Source organism: Chlorocebus sabaeus, chromosome 7, assembly GCF_047675955.1.
Source record: "Chlorocebus sabaeus isolate Y175 chromosome 7, mChlSab1.0.hap1, whole genome shotgun sequence".
In the NCBI taxonomy this organism is placed as follows: Eukaryota; Metazoa; Chordata; class Mammalia; order Primates; family Cercopithecidae; genus Chlorocebus; species Chlorocebus sabaeus.
The window spans coordinates 25,267,573-25,285,110 of record NC_132910.1 but is presented as its reverse complement, the minus strand read 5'-3'; the positions used below and the strand labels follow the sequence as shown (position 1 = coordinate 25,285,110).

Below are 17,538 nucleotides of genomic sequence, written 5' to 3'. Positions count from 1 at the left end.
AATGACTAAGTCATGCAAAGAACGAACTTTGTAAAGCCTGGCACATAATTGAGGCTTAATCAATATTTTTTGAGTAAATGAAAATTAGCAAAAAGTTGTTTTATATTCAAGGCTGACTAATAGGCTTATACAATTTTGAGGACTCAAGAAATTTGGTACTACTTCCTCATGACACTTGCTGACCATGTGTCTGTTGTGACCAGCCACATTTGCTGATTAAGGCAATGACTCAAATATACTGTGCTCCACGCCTACCTCTTTCCTACTGTCAACTCACTCAAAAACATCATCACTTCAAGAGACTTTTCCTGTAGTTTCCTCAAAAGGATTAGGAACTTCTTGGAAATCCTGCTGATGAACGAGGAAAGATATCTGGATAGGGTTAGTATGAAAATACAAAAAGTGTCCAGTGAAGCCAATAAATATTCTCAGATATGTGTTTAGGGAGTTGAATAGAAAATGAAAGATACTATGTTAAAATGAAACATAAGTGAAACAGAAAATGAAAGATACTAGTGTTAAAAACCTTTATCTCCGGCTCTGGAAATGGCTTTGATCTTATGATTGAATGAAAATGTATCTCACTTGAGAATTCACAATATCTCAATCTCAATAACAAGAAAAGGTTATAAAGTCATCCTGCCGAAGGAACTAGAAAGAAATCTGCTCTCCTCATTCTGTGTCCTGCTGAACTTCTCTCTGCAATTGACTCCACATCTCAGCTCTCAGAAGAATCTAAACTCTCAGCTTGTGCCCTTCTTTTAAGCTTGTTTAACACTAGACATTTCTGTGTTGAGATGGGAGGAAAAATTATTTCAGTTACTATTTTCTACTGCTGAACTCTAATTTATATGAAAAAATTAAGTAGGGTGGAAAAAAATAAGAAATACTTTTATCTACTGAAATGATTTCTGTTGAGGCACAAATAATTTTAGAAAAGTTTATTGAAAGCCAAATGGGAAGACAGACCTGGAAAGACACATCAACAAAGTTGGGGGTGTTCTAGAGTCTTTCACAAGCTCAAAGGGCCTTATGGGACAGTTTAGAAGAAGAGAGGAAGACTCCTCATACCAGAGTTGTCCTCTTTTTCACTAGAGGATCAAATAAAGGAATTACAACTGTTAGATTACTACATACAGGCTAAATGTCTACCTGTAAAACAATCAGTAAAATTTCTTGTTTCATCACAACTTAGAAATAAATCATTGTGCTATTCAGTGTCATAAAGTTCTACATAATTCAGTACATCAGCAAGTTGAGGAACTCATAATAAAATGCCTTACTCAGAGATAGAATGTCAACATCAAGTCACCAAACCTTTCCAAGGTGGGTGAATTTGGAAGTCTGCTTACTTCTAATGTAAACTGTAAAATGTGACCTGGAGTTTATCACACTTAATAACACTACCCAAGAACTCCAGTAGGCATAGTGAATAATTGTTAAGCAATAGGAAAAATTGGTTTGAAAACTCAAAAAAAAAAAAAAGAGAATTAGTTTTGTTTGTAGTTTCTTGATAAAATTATAAAATTTATTTCTAAGGCAGAAAGAATTCAGTAAGCTAAAATCCAAAGTAAGCCTTTGATGGTAATTGGCTCTTATTTTATCCATATAGTCCCAAAGAACATCTGCTGTCTTTGGCACTAGAAATGAAAGAGAATGATCTCTTTCAAGGGCCATACATGTGTGGTTTCAGGTGCCCCTAAAGTGTGTATAGGAGCCTATAAACAAAGCCTGTAAACTGCATTGTAGGACTGGCAGCACATATTGTTACAGACTCATACAAAGAAAATCCATGTGGTATTTCAGCGTAGTTCTTACCTTCCTAAGTAGAGTTCTTACATATGTGTAAGGAAGATAGGTACTGAGAGAGAGTGGGAATGTGAAGTGATGCATAACATGAAACTTAGTAGGAATTTTGACCTGTCTGTGTTGGGCACAGCTTGACACGCTTGTGTGTGTGTATCACCACATACCCTCACATCCCCCTTCCCTACCTCTTTCTCCTTACTGACTTCAAGGGAGAGCATACAAATGACATCTATGCGGTATGAAAAGCCACTTAACTGCATTCTCGTATGCAGCTACTCACCCTCAAGTGGAAACATCTTTAACTCTAGAAACATCTTTAACTTCGGCTTCTGCACCATAAGCCTTGACTCAATCCCACCCTGTGGCAGTGCCAGATCATTTCGTGCCTTGCAGGTGCTGCTGTTGACTGTTCTGGGTTCCTTCACCAATGGACAAACTAAGAGAAGCATAGGGAAAGGGAAATGTAGAGACCTGTTCTGTACACCTGCTGTTGCTTCTGCTATACCTGTATCTGGGAGAAAGACTGGCTCTCTGCTCCTGGGACTGGAGAGTGCCATTATAACAACAACTCCAAGTGGAGGAGTCACAGAGAGGGGGCACTTCACATATGCTGGGCATTCTGCTGGCACTTTACTGAAACTTTACAGATCATATTCATAATAGCTTTATGAGATAGGTACAATTACCTTCAATTTACAATTAAGAGAACTGAGAAAAATATTCACGATCACTAATAGATCACTTTTTACCCCAGCTGTAAATGTAGACAGTGACTTGTACACTGAACTGCGCTGTGTGTGTGTGAAGTCAGCCTTTGCACTTCATCCCAGAAACATCCACAATTTGGAGTTGGTCTCAGCAGGACCCCACTGCAGCAAAGACAAAGTAATGTAAGCCATTGCTTCTGTGCTATTGCCTCATCAGGGAAGTCCTCGACCTCCATCCCCATCTGCATTCATTTCCTCCAGTCTCACAGATCCTTTCTGATATTCAGACGAGGACACCCACAGACAATTCTATTCTGTCTTGCAGAACCACTCTGAAGGATGGGAGGAAAAATCTGCCTGGACCCAGATGCTCCCATAATCCATAAAATTGTACAGAAAATGTTGAAAGGTGATGAATTCATCTGGTTAATTTGTTAACTTTCTGCTAAATCTTTTCACTGGAAGGGGAGAATTTTGAAGCCTTGACTTTCTTGAATTCTTATTTATCCAGGATACTTCTTCTTACTGTATTAAAATTTTGATCTAATTTCTCTTCTGTTTCAAAAATCACATTTTATTCTGAGAATGCTGGATAAAAGATAACAGAAAGAAGATGAAAATAAGCAAGCCATGCTTCAACATATAATATATGTTTTACCCCCAATCCTTGGTTAAACATTGTAGTGTACTTTCCTTTTATTTATTTGAAAATTTCTATAGAAACACATCTTTATTGATTTTTTCAACCCAACTCTACTGTTAGACTAGACCTGCTGATGGTAATAAACAGATTTAATAATGATTAGTGATATTAGGAATCACACAGAGCCAAGCATAAAATATTTGCTCAATAAAATTTTGTTAGTATGTTCAGGAAGTTAATAGGGTCTTTTAGTGTCTTAGTGCTAGTATGTCTTGCTTAAAACATCTTCTGAAAGTTTATTCTGATGTTTGCTTTAGCCTTCAAACCCTAAAAATAATAAAGTTGTAGAATGTAAGTCTTGTAAAGTCTACTTTTTTACTTTGAAGTATATATATTTACCCCTGGTAGAATGAAAAATAGATGATGGAAATGAATTAATGTATCCTATTAAGCAACCTATGATATTTTTTGAAACAAGAAAGAAAGAAAGGAAAAAAAATTCTTGAGGTTAAATGTTTTACCCTGACATGTTTGTATATATTAGCATTTAGTTAACATCTACATGGTTACAATTCTAGCATTAGTACTGACCTTGTATATAAGTACAATGTAGAACTTAACCTTTACTAGACTAGTAATTCTTTTTTTAATCAACAAAATTTCCATTCATTTCTTAAGTCCTAAAATTTATACCTACAAAATTTTCATTAACAAAATTAATTTTGTTACTACAAATGTATTAAAACAAGAATAAAAATTTCTGTTGATTTGTTAGTATATATTATTAATTTGAATATAATTGCTATGGATAAAAGGTTTCCTTCTTCCCTTCTTGTTTTGTTTCACACTTTGGTATTTCACAATATGGCCAACAAAATTCACTAAGTTATGATTTGTATCATTCTTTATACAGTATGATAATAGTTCAAATTTATTAATCACTTTTAATATGCCCAACATACAAAGTGTTGAGCATGCCGGAGAAAGCAATATTTATGAGATACTTATGATCTGGCTAAAAGCACATCCTCTGGAGTCAGAATAATGGGCTAACCTGGCTCCACCACTTGCAAGTTCCACAACAGTTATTGGGTTGGATGCTCGATGTTCAAAAATGCAGTACTTAATAATAGGAGTACCTTCTGAGGAATGCCTCATTAGGTGATTTTGTCATTGTTTGAACATCATAGTATGTACTTACATAAACCTAGGTGGTATAGCCTATTGTACACCTACTGTAGTGTAGGGGACATCACAGATACAACTAATGATGTTTACAGCCAAATAAATCACACAGACTGTGGTACTCCATGCACCCAGAATCAAAACCAAAGTACTTGACTCACCAAACACCATAAATACATCTTCAGAAAAAAGTTCTCCCCTACTAAAGAAAATTCCAAAATAGGTAAATGTACCTTTTATACCACATACCTAGAAATCAATATAAGGATACAGGAAACATAAAAAGCAAGAAAAGGTCGGGCGCGGTGGCTCACGCCTGTAATCCCAGCACTTTGGGAGGCCGACGTGGGCGTTTCACGAGGTCAGGAGATCGAGACCATCCTGGCTAACACGGTGAAACGCCGTCTTTACTAAAAATACAAAAAATTAGCCGGGCGTGGTGGCGGATGCCTGTAGTCCCAGTTACTCAGGGGGCTGAGGCAGGAGAATGGCGTGAACCCAAGAGGCAGAGCTTGCAGTGAGCCAAGATCATGCCACTGCACTCCAGCCTGGGCGACACAGCAAGACTCCGTCTCAAAAAAAAATAAAATAAAATAAAAATTAAAAAAAAAAAAAACAAGAAAATATAACACCTCAAAAGGAAAACATTAATTCTCCACCATGCATCTTAATCAAAAAGAAATTTTCAAAGTTCCAAATAAGAAATTCAAAATATTGATTTTTAAGGATATTTTAGAGAATTCTGAAAGACAATAGAAATAAGTTTTTAAAAATCAGAATATAAACAATAAGTTTACCAAAAAGATAGATATTTTTAATACTAACCAAATAAAAAGTTTGGAACTTAAGAATTCGTCAAAGCAAATATACAATACATTTAAAACAGTCAAAAATAGGCTAGCTCAAGCAAAAGAAAAATCTTAAAATTTGAAGGCAGGCATTTTGAAATAATTCAGTTTGATAAAAATACAGAAAACATAATAAAAAAAGAAAGAACAAAGGCTTTGTGACATTTGAAACAACATAAAATGAACAAACATACAAATTATCGGTACCCCTGAGGGTGAAGAAACAAAGAAAAGATTAGAAAATCTATTCAATGCAAAAATAGATGAAAATTTCCAAATCTAGCAGAAGATTTAGACATTCAGATTCAGGTGGCTCAATGTGCCCAGACAGATACAATGCAAAAAGGTTTTCCCTATGGGTGTCTAAAGTCAAAATTAAAAACAAATTCTAGAAACAGCAAGAGAAAAGTGTTTAGTTACCTATAAAGGAAACCCCATCAGACTAACAGTGGATTTCTCAACATAATACTTCCACATCAGAAGAGAATGGGAAGATATATTCAAAATGTTGAAAGGAAAAATCTTCCATCCAGGAATACTCCATCAAGCAAAATTACACTTTATAGATGAAGGTGAGATAAAGTTATTCACAGATAAACAAATGCTGAAGGATTCATTACCACTAGACTAGCTCTGAAAGAAATACTCAAAGGAATTCTAAACCTAGAAGTGAAAGGATGCCATTTACCATCATGAAAACACACTAAAGTATAAAACTCACTGGTGAAGCAATCATACACAAGAGGAAAGGAAAGCATGCAAATGACAGTACTACAGAAATCCACCAATCCACAAGAGAAAACGATAAGACAAAAAGAACGGAACAAGGAAGATATAAAACAACCAAAAATAATTAACAATAAATCAGGGACATAACGTCGTATATCCATAACAACCTTGAACATAAATGGATTAAATTCTGCTCTTAAAATTATAGAATGTCAGAATAAATTTAAAAAACATGATTCAGCTATATACTGTTTGCAAGAAACTCATCTTGCCAGTAAAGCCACATACAGACTGAAAGTAAAGAGATAGAAAAGCATATTACACGCAAGTGAAAACCAAAATCAAGCAGGAGTAGCTATATTTATATAACAGAGACTTTAAATGAAGAATAGTGAAAAAGGCAAAGAAGACTATTATTATTATTATTTTAAAATTCTGTTTATTTGTACAAACATAATGTAGTATTTATCTATATAAAGGTGTTCCTTTTTTATTATAGTCTCTGAGGGTCCTAAAGAACAAACATTTTAAAAATGTTTGCACAGTTTGTTATCTATAGTCATCTCAATTCAAATGTAAATAATTTCCATTTGTTTAGGTTCTTAAATAGCACTTGTTTATGATTATTAATGAATAAATCAATACTTGGTTAATTGTATATCCACTGGAAATTTGGAACTTTCATTGGTGTGTGTTTCTTTTATTATTATTATTATTATACTCTAAGTTCCAGAGTACATGTGCACAACGTGCAGGTTTGTTATATATGTATATATGTGCTGCGTTGGTTTGCTGCATGAGTAATGAGTAAATCATTAACTCATCATTTACATTAGGTATTTCTCCTAAAGCTATCATTCCCCGTGCCCTCCACCCCACAACAGGTCCGGGTGTGTGATGTTCCCCACCCTGTGTTCAAGTGTTCCCACTGTTCAATTCCCACCTATGAGTGAGAACATGTGGTGTTTGATTTTCTCTCCTTGCGATAGTTTACTCAGAATGATGGTTTCCAGCTTTATCCACGTCGCTACAAAGGACATGAACTCACCCTTTTTATGGCTGCATAGTATTCCATGGTGTATATGTGCCACATTTTCTTAATTCAGTCAATCATTGGTGGACACTTAGGTTGGTTCCATGTCTGCTATTGTGAATAATGCTGCAATATGCATGTGTCTTATAGTAGCATGATTTATAATCCTTTGGGTATATACCCAGTAATGGGATCTCTGGGTCATATGGTATTTCTAGTTCTAGATCCTTAAGAAATTGCCACACTGTCTTCCACAATGGTTAAATTAGTTTACACTCCCAGCAACAGCGTAAAAGCATTCCTATTTCTCCACATCCTCTCCAACACCTGTTGTTTCCTGACTTTTTAATGATCCCCATTCTAACTAGTGTGAGATGGTATTGCATTTTGGTTTTGATTTGCATTTCTCTGATGACCAGTGATGATGAGCATTTTTTCATGTGTCTGTAGGCTGCATAAATGTCTTCTTTTGAGAAGTGTCTCTTCATATCATTTGCCCACTTTTTGATGGGGTTGTTTGATTTTTTCTTGTAAATTTGTTTGAGCTCTTTGTAGATTCTGGATATTAGTCCTTTGTCAGATGTGTAGATTGCAAAAATTTTGTCCCATACTGTAGGTTGCTTGTTCACTCTGATGGTAGTTTTGACAAAGAAGATTATTACACAATGATAGGGATCAATCCAGCAAGAGAATGTAACAATTCTTACTATATATGCATCCAGTACTGAAGCACCCAGATATATAAAGCAAATATTACTAGATCAAAACAAAGAAAGACTGCAATACAATAAAGTGGGGGATATCTATACCCTTTCCCAGCATTAAATAGATCACCTTGATGAAAATAAACAAGGAAACATTGGGTTTACACTGGACTTTAGACCAAATAGACCTAAGAGACTTTAATGGAACATTTTATCCAATAACAGCAGAATATACCTTCTTTCTATAAGCACATGGACTACTACCAGAATAGAACATATGTTACTCCACAAAACAAGTTTTAACAAATTTTTAAAAATCAAAATTATATTAAGGATGTTCTCAAATCAAAATGAAATAAAATGAAAAATCAATACCAACAGAAACACTGGAAAAATAGAAAATCATGGAAATTAAAGAACATGCTCTTGAATGATGATTGGGAGAAGAAAGGAATTAAAATGGAAATTTAAAAATTCCTTAAAAAAAAGAAAATGGAAATATAACATACCAAAATGTGTGGGATATAGCAAAAACAGTGCTAAGAGGGAGGATTACAGCAATAAATGCCTACATTAATAGGAGAATAATCACAAACTCACAATCTAGCAATAAACCTGTAGGAACCAGAAAGCAAGAATAAACCAAAGCCAAATATAATAGAGGAAAACAAATAAAGATCAGAGCAGAACTAAATGTAATAGGGACAAAAAACCACAAAGGATCAACAAAAGAGTTGGTTATTCAAAAGGATAAACAAAATTGAAAATCCCTAACTAGATTAACCAAGAAGAGAGAAGAGAAAATCAGAATAAACAAAATTAGAAATGAAAAAGGAGATATTACAACTCATACCATAGAAATACAAAAGATAATCACAGAGTATTATAAATAACTATAGACTGACCATCAGGGAAACCTATAGGAAATGAATAAATTATTGGAAACATACAACCCACCAAGACTAAATCAGGAAGGAACACAAAATACAAACACACCAAAAACGAGTAGCTAGATTGAATCAGGAATAAAAAGTATCCCCAAAAAGGAAAACCCAGAACCAGATAGATAAACAGTCAAATTCTACCAAATGTACAAAGGAGAACTAATACCAATCTGCTTGAGACTATTCAAAATACTTGAGGAGGAAATTCCCCCTATTCTATGAAGCCAGCATTATTCTGACAATAAAACCAGACAAGGACAAAACATAAAAAGAAAGATACAAGCCAATATCCCTGATGAACAGAGATGTCAAATCCTCAACAAAACACTAGCAAACTGAATAAAACAGTACATCAAAAAGATAATACACTATAATCAGGGGAGTTTCATACCAGGGATGCAAAAACGGTTGAATATATGCAAATTGACAAATGTGATATATTACTTCAACAGAATGAACTATAAAAACCATGTGACAATCTCAATGAGTGCAGAAAAATCTTTTGATAAAATGCAGTATCTTATCATGATAAAAACTGTTTACAAATGTTCATAGAAGAAACATATCTTACAATAACAAAAGCCATATATGACAAACTGAGAGCCAACATAATGCTGAATGGAGAAAAGCAGAAAGCCTTTTCTCTAAGATCTAAAACAAGACAAAGTAAATAAATCTTGGATGTCAATGTGCTAAATATTTATTTCTTCACTGAGTCAGACACAACATGGGGATTATATCATTATCCTGCATCCATAATGAGAGGCAATAAAATCTGAAGGCAGAGCAGACAACAAGCAGAGTTGGAAAAAAATCAGTTTTACTTATCAGCTGTGTTGGAAAATCAGTATTTTTTTCTATTTAGAGATGACTACAGAAACTATTAGGAAACAAGACATAAAGAAATTTGTACTCACTTCCAGCAGAATACCTATTAAGTTGCACTGTGATTACTCATTTATCTGACTGTTTTTCCACTTCAAAATGGAGAATAAGTGTCAAGCCTTTTGCATCTCTTCATTCTGGATCTCAGAAAAATGCCAGGTAGAGTAGGTGCTAAATAAATGTTTGTCGAATGTTTATTACATCAGGAGGAATAATACTGCAGTTAGGGCTGTAATGTAACGGTGCAGGTGGGTACTGAGGATAAGGCACCCGGCTAACAGAAAGTTGGTTGAACATTGAAGACAGCATCTTCCCAACTCCTGATCTTGTTAGGCTCACAGGTCTCAACAAGTTAGTCATAGACATTCCAACAGCCTTATGCTATTTTTCCTGTCAGTGACTTGTTTGATATTTTAATTAGACTCACATTTGAAGCTGCTGGGGATTCTGTTAAGAGTCTGTCCACCCACACCCACCAGTCATACACAGATGCTAATATGCGCACATTAAGCATTATTTGATTGAAGACATTTATTTCTATGTATAACATACAGATACTAAATGACACACAACCAAGCTCTTGTTTCCCCATTTTTACTATAATTTCCACCATGTCTAATTGGATCCCATATTTTTTGTGTCTTTAACTACTTCAAAAATGTCAATCAATGAACTAGCTCAGTAAAACTGCAGTAGAACAACTCTGAAATCAGTATTGTGTAGAAGTCTCTACTGAATATATGGACAGAACCCAACAAGGAAAAAATCAAAACAAAAATACTTCTGATCAAGAAATTGGACAATAATGAACATTGAAAAATACTATGGATTGGCCAAGCGCAGTGGCTCACTCCTGTATTCCCAGTACTTTGAGAAGCTGAGGCAGGTGGATCATGAGGTCAGGAGTTCGAGACCAGCCTGACCAGCATGGTGAAACCCCATTTCTACTAAAAATATAACAATTAGCTAGGCACGGTGGTGCGCACCTGTAATCCCAGCTACTCAGGAGGTTGAGGCAGGAGAATTGCTTGAATCTGGGAGCCGGAGTTTACAGTGAGTCAAGATTGCAGCACTGCACTCCAGCCTGGGCAACAGAGAGGACTCTGATTCATACACACACACACACACACACACACACACACACATGTGTGTGTGTATATATATATATGTATACACACACACACACACACACACACACTATGGATATCAAACTTAAGATCAAGGTTTTACGGTGATTCAAACTTTTCTTAGATGAAATCTGTGTTTCTATGCTATGCATGCTATTTTCACTTGTGGTTTATACATTCATCTTCTAACTTCCTAAATTTTGTTTCCAGAATACCAAAGTCATAGTGATGTTTTAATCTTCAAAATAAATTTATTAGGTAATAATTTCCAAGGGAAATTTTCTCATTTCCTTATTCTTTTGCAAGTTTGGCCATCCTACATTTTGGTTTTTTCATAATATATGATCATGATGTTATTTATTTAACGGATGCCACTTCCAGAAAGTTTAGGAACCAATCTTAAGAAAATGAAGAGGCCAAACAATTTATAAAAACACTTTTAAATATAAATAATTGCCCATTCTTCCACCCCCCAACCAAGAAAACAGACCAAAGCTAAAATATTGAATGATTCTCAGTGTTTCTTGAATGATTTTAAGTACTTGTATACTGATCATATCATGAGGTTATTATGCCAGGAATAGAAAAATAAATGATCTAGCATTGCAAAAGAAGGTAGACAGACTAAATGAAGAATTTTATGTTAGACGTTGGATTTGATCCAACTGTATCTCTTCTACTAAACCTATCTCTGTGCTTTATATGCATAGATTAATTTTAAATGTATCGGAAGAAAGAGAAGCTGCCAGACAAGCAGTCTCTGGGAGGCTAAATAGAGAGGCTGACCACGAATCCAGCACCCACCATGCCCAAGGACTTTGGAGGTGGACTGATTCAGGAATTTAATGTCATGTACACACACCTTCATTTTTCTCCCCTCAGAGCCGGAGTCATTACATTGGAAGAGATGAGTATAGGGAAATAGGCATGGCAGTTGTGAGGAAGAAGTTCCTAAGTCAGTTTGGGGCAGAGCAGGGTTACCCTCCTTATTTGAGCATGGCTATTTCTCATGATGGAGCAGTGCCTCAGTTTAGGCTTCTCCAAAATGCAGAGTTTAAGTCATGAGCCTGCCATGCAGGTAATTTATTTGGGGACATATTACCAATGCAGAGGACTTGAAAGCTGAGAAGAACAAAATAGGAAAAGAGGACGTGGGCAGCTGGAGGTCAATTCTACTGGGGACCCTCTGAGAAATGGTGTAGAATTTCTGACCAAAACATGCAAAATGGGGAAACATTTATCCATTGACTCCAGTTCCTCTTGTGAAAGGGATGATTCCTGGCAACAACAGAGAAACACTGGGCCAGAAAGTGAAAGACACCTGGTTCAGCTGAGGCAAGGAGTTTCCAGGTGACATCTGCAGGCAGCTCGTGCTGTAGCAGTGACTGGAGAACAGGTGGCCTAGGAGATGTGAGCACCAAGATTTGACTGTATGCCAGTTTTGTAAGGTTCCATAATAATTACAGGGTAAATGGAATTTAGCCACCAAAACTTTCATTTTTAAAGATTCTTCCATTTCTTTAAGAATTGTTGCTTGAATGAGTTTAAAGACTGCATAAAATCCTGGCATTCAACTCTTGAACAGAAATTATGCTTGGAGAAACACTTGTTCTAACGAGACAATTTATTTTTGTAGTCAACAGCATTACAAGCTTTGGCTTATGAAGATCTCATTGATACAAGTGGCATGTAGGGAAAAACACCACCACCACCACCAACAACAAATCCTCTCCTTTATACTTCATTTACAAAAACAAGTGATTTTGATGACATTTTCCTCAGGAGTCAAGTTCTGCATAACCTGCCAACGTCCACTGCATCTTGACATGTTTCATTTGCTTTATTCTCTTGGTGCTCTTCTTGTGTTGGGTCTGGAGACCATGATAGCAAACACTTTCTTATTTTCTTCAGTTATAAGAACTAGAGGGGAGATCTGGACGACATAATGCTGAAGGAAAAGTATTCAACTCTATGAATCATGATGAACTGTCCAAAGTGCGTTCCCAGATATTTTGAATTTTCATATTTGAACAAATATATACTAAATAAAAATTCAATTTCCTGTCTAGAAAGTTAGCAGGTAAAACTTGCACGTGAAGTAATTTCATTTTAGTGGTATTCTAAATGGATTTAGAAAAATAAACTTAGAAATAAATGAACTTATTTTGGAACAATTTTCAATTCACAAACATGGCAAAGATCATACAGTGTCTGTGTGTCCTTCATCCTGCTTCCTCGGCAGTGAACCATTTACAACACCACGGAATACCTGTCAAAGCTAAGAAACCACCAATGACACGTTACTTTTAACTAAACTCCAGACTAAGTTGCGTTTCACCAGTTTTTTCATTAACGTCTTCTTTCTGTCTCAGGATCCTGTCCAAACTACCACAGGACAATGAGTTGTCACGTCTCCGGTTTCCTCAAGGAATTTCAGTGGTCAGCAAGATGTGACAGAGGAAATCACTGAAAGAGAATGGAGCATATATATTACCTATAGTGTCTATTTTAAAGTAACAGGATGTTTTAGCACACCTTTCTGTCCTTTGTCCAAGATTATTGTAAGGACATCACAGATACCTGTGAGCACCAGTAACTACAAGACCATTTTGGAAACTGGGATTGTGGTGTTTATATGAACATTCTTCTTTCTAGGTTCGGCTTTGATTTCTTAAGGACTCACACTGCTTTATATCAGTTAGGGACAGTTAAGGACAGTTGGGTGGCAGTAAGGGATACAGAAAATTTTAAACGTGAAAAACACTGGGGAGTAAAACTTTCCATTAGATTCTTCTTTTTCCTTTGCAGAATTCATAGCAGGTTGAGTTTTAGTTTAGGAAATGTCAGGAAAGAAATAGTGTTTTGAAAATGAAAATAGTCCATTTCATTTATTTGACAACCATTAATAAGGCACTTAATCCATGATGTCCCTTACAAATGTTTACTCGTTTCTCATAACCACCTTGGGCTAGGCACAGAGAGGTTTAACAACTTGCAGGTGATACTCTGCAACTAAATACGGGCAGCAGAGTTGCATGCTCTGTGGTTAGGGACAAGGACTCTTACCCCTGGAGCTGGGCTGTGTAGAGCCCTGTGCTTCAAGCAGATGCCACTCCTGTCTCCTCTCCGCCATCCTACTCCACGTCTCAGAGAGGTCTGAGAGCAACTTGTAGAACCACACTTAAACCCTCTAAAACCTAATGACGATTCAAAATTAATTATCTAAAACTGTTGAAAAAGGGACAAAGGTGTCAGGTTAAAAGACTGAAATTCCAGACCAGAAAAAATGGAGCCATGTTAATGTTTCCAGAGAAAGAGGGCCCAACACTGAAGACCAGAAAGTTCTATAGCAATTGGAATGTGATTTTTTGTGTGATCTGGTGTTTAAATGTCATCAGCAGGCAGCTGTTTGCTTCTCCAGTGGGAATGGTGTTTTCACACCAGATACCAACTCTCCAGTGTCATTTGCAAAGACAGAACCAGAAACATTGAGCTCGTGAGCCTGCTGGACCCTGCCCCTCCACAGCTTCAGAGTGACAGCCAGTGTCACATTTCTATATCGAATCTGAATCCCTTCCACAGGGAGAAGATCTCCAAGGGATTTTGGAAGTTCCAACATTTCAGAGGGAGAAAGGAAGTTATGCAGGGTACTAAAGAAGAGGTCATGCTATACAGCCCTGGCTTCCACTGACGCTAATACTGGATTCCACTTTTGATACTGATAATCTGTTGCCACCAAATGGAGGACGTAAAGAAGATGTTCTAAGTGTGATTAGAGCATATGCAAAAAGGGAACAAGCAGAACATTCTTCTCTGGAATCTGAGATGATGGCTGTACTTTCACAGAGAGCACTGATGTTAGATGTACATGAAATACACTAAACCGAAAATGAGAGAGGCAGAGACAGGGAGGTTAACATAGAGGATACACTATACGGAGAGAGGATAGCTGAGGTAAAACTCGCCTATCTCCGGGTCCCCAGCAAATCTGATAACTGAGGAGACAAAGCTCTCTTCCTCTAAGGAAGTCGTGCCTTTCCTGTCCTGGTTCTCACGGGTCCCCCCAGCTCTTTCCTCCAACCCTACCCCGTACGTGGGAGTCATCAGAGATCTAAGGTCCCCCTCACAGGCTGTGTCTCTAGCGAGGTTTCCTCACTGCCCCTCCGGGAATTTGGGGCAGAAAGTGAATATCACAAAGTCCCAGAGTCCACGGGAGTTACTCTGGAGGGAGAGGTTCAGTCGTCACCAGTGGGCTCCCCCTACCGGTACCGCACTCTACCCCGGGGGCGGGGCCGTCGCCTTCCTTCAGGACTCGGGATGGATCTGGAGCTGTGGGAATTTCCCTGACCCGGCCGCTCCGGGCTTTCCAGCCTCAACCATGCATAAAAAGGGTTCGCCGATCTGGGGAAGTCACAGAGCCCGGGTCGCAGGCACCTCCCCGCCAGCTCTCCCGCTTCTCGCACAGCCTCCCGACCCGTCTGCTGAGCCCCATGGCCCGCGCCGCGCTCTCCGTAGCCCCCAGCAATCCCCGGCTCCTGCGGGTGGCGCTGCTGCTCCTGCTCCTGGTGGCCACCGGAAGGCGGGCAACAGGTGGGTCCCGTCCCGCTGGGGTCCCCAGGTCGGACGCTGCTGGGGTGGGCGCCCGGCGCCGACAGCCCCGCTCAATCAGCGAGTCTGTTCTTCCCTAGGAGCGCCTGTGGCCACTGAACTGCGCTGCCAGTGCTTGCAGACCCTGCAGGGAATTCACCCCAAGAACATCCAAAGTGTGATTGTGAAGGCCCCAGGACCCCACTGCGCCGAAACCGAAGTCATGTAAGTTCCTCCCCGCGCTGCCGCTGTCACCGCCGGGGTCCCCGACTCTCCCGCTGCCCCAAATCCTGTGCCCAGCCCGACCTCCTGCCTCATGGAATTGCCTTCTCTCTGCAGAGCCACACTCAAGAATGGGCAGAAAGCTTGTCTCAACCCCGCATCCCCCATGGTTCAGAAAATCATCGAAAAGATACTGAACAAGTGAGTTGTAATTTCCATGTACACAGGCGACAGGAGCCCTTGGTCAGAAATACTGGCATCTGTCCCCTAAAAATAAAATCGGGGCAACCCAGGAGTTAGCTGAAGGACTAGAAATTGTAATTATTATTTTCACAATTAAAGTTGCCATTAAGGTTACTAGTCTGCTCTGACCCACAGGATATTTCCGTATGTCAGTGCCCTCCATTCCCAGGCCTAACCCCTATTGAAATAAGTGAGGGTAAAGTGCCTTTCTAGAATACCAAATAGATTTGACTGACAATGCTAAAATGCCCCCTGCCTGTTTGGAGAGGATATTTACCTCAGTCCCTAAGGGGCTTCAGACCTAAAAATACAATGTCTGGTTTGGCCACTCCTGGCCTCTCAGTCTTCTTGGTGAAGAGCAGAAACTTTGCAGTGACCCCCCCGCCCACCTCCCAATGAGTTCAAGGCGAGGAGCCCTGTCAACCTTATTTAATCTCTTTGAGCTTTAGCAAAATAGGGTAGATAATGATAGTTATTTCATAGGGTTGTGTACAGCTTAAGGGAGATCATGAATGGAAATTTCTAACCCAACGTGACAGTGACCAATATGTTTTGGCTTTTCAAACCAAGAATCTAGTTGAGTCCACAGCCACCTCTTTCTTGAAAAAAAAAAAAAAGTAGCATTCAGGAGTGCAAGTTTTCTGCTATAGAGGGCAGTGGGTACAGGCAAACCTTCCCTGAGTGGAGGGCTGGGTGAGAGTCTGCATGGGGACATCCCTCCAAGCAACTTCAGCCACCAGAGTGACAGAAGAGCAGCCTTCCTTAGCACCTGCAACAGTAACCCTTTTCTCATCACAGGGGGAGCACCAACTGACAGGAGTGAAGTAAGAAGCTTATCAGCCTGACATTGATACTTCCTGCAGGATGGTCCCTGCCCTTAAGAGAGCTGAAAATGAAAAAGAGAACAGCTGCTTTCTAGGACACCTGGAAAGGACTTAATGTGTTTGACTATTTCTTATGAGGGTTCTACTTATTTATGTACTTATTTATTTATGAAAGCTTGTATTTTAATATTTTACATGTTGTTATTTAAAGATATGAGTGTGTTTCATCAAACATAGCTCAGTCCTGATTATTTAATTGGAATATGATGGGTTTTAAATGTGTCATTAAACTACTATTTAGTGGGAGACCATAATGTGTCAGGCACCTTGATAAATGATAGGGTGGGGAATTGGAGGGTGGGGGGGTTGGAATGTAAGCAATAAGTGGATCACTGTTAGGGTAAGGGAATGTATGTGCACATCTATATTTTTATACTTTTTTTAAAAAAGAATGTCAGTTGTTATGTATTGAATTTATCTCACATTATGTGTTCCACATTTTTATGCTGAAGTTTCCCTTGGACATTCTATGTCTCGCTTGTAAGGCATAATGCCTTGTTTAATGTCCATTCTGCAGAGTTTCTCTTTGCCTTGGAAAAGAGAAGTTACCATTACTGTTACATGTTTACAAATGACATGATAATAAAAGTTTTATGAAAAAAAGTGCTTATGTGGTTTTTCAAAAACTTCTTCTTGACCTTTAGTTCTTCCCAGGCGCCCAAGGTGTTACACAGTTAGACTGCAGGTTCTGTCTAAATCTGTGCCTGCTTCTAGTTGGTATTTCCCTTATATTTCTCTTACTCAAAACGGACTATCTGATGCTTTTAGAAAGTACACACTACCCCCCAACCACTTTGATAATTCTAATTTTGTATAACATGTAGATGTTTTTCACACTGACCAATTTGTTATTCAAAATTAGTTCTTTACAAACTTTTGAATGTTATTGATATTTTAACATGGGCCTCTGCTAAATCTGCTAGATGCTTTCGGAAGCGGTTTTTCAAACACTTACTCAATTCTTTTCCGTTTAATGAAGTTGGGAGCA

The 17,538-nt window shown here is 38.1% G+C and overlaps 1 protein-coding gene across 1 annotated transcript; it reads left to right on the top strand.

Annotated features, from left to right (window-relative positions):
• The first annotated feature begins 15,004 nt into the window (after positions 1-15,004).
• On the top strand, positions 15,005-17,153 carry LOC140712071 (growth-regulated alpha protein-like). Its single transcript, XM_073017814.1, has 4 exons — positions 15,005-15,204; positions 15,303-15,426; positions 15,541-15,624; positions 16,465-17,153. The coding sequence occupies exons 1-4, from the start codon at positions 15,105-15,107 to the stop codon at positions 16,478-16,480; spliced, it is 324 nt and encodes a 107-aa protein (XP_072873915.1). The 5' UTR covers positions 15,005-15,104; the 3' UTR covers positions 16,481-17,153.
• The last annotated feature ends 385 nt before the right edge of the window (positions 17,154-17,538 follow it).

Bases quoted from the DNA above. Each gene is read 5' to 3' on its own strand.
- LOC140712071 (XM_073017814.1), top strand. From the start codon at position 15,105: ATGGCCCGCGCCGCGCTCTCCGTAGCCCCCAGCAATCCCCGGCTCCTG. The intron at 15,205-15,302 runs GTGGGTCCCGTC...GTTCTTCCCTAG, and splicing joins CACCGGAAGGCGGGCAACAG to GAGCGCCTGTGGCCACTGAA. The intron at 15,427-15,540 runs GTAAGTTCCTCC...TTCTCTCTGCAG, and splicing joins TGCGCCGAAACCGAAGTCAT to AGCCACACTCAAGAATGGGC.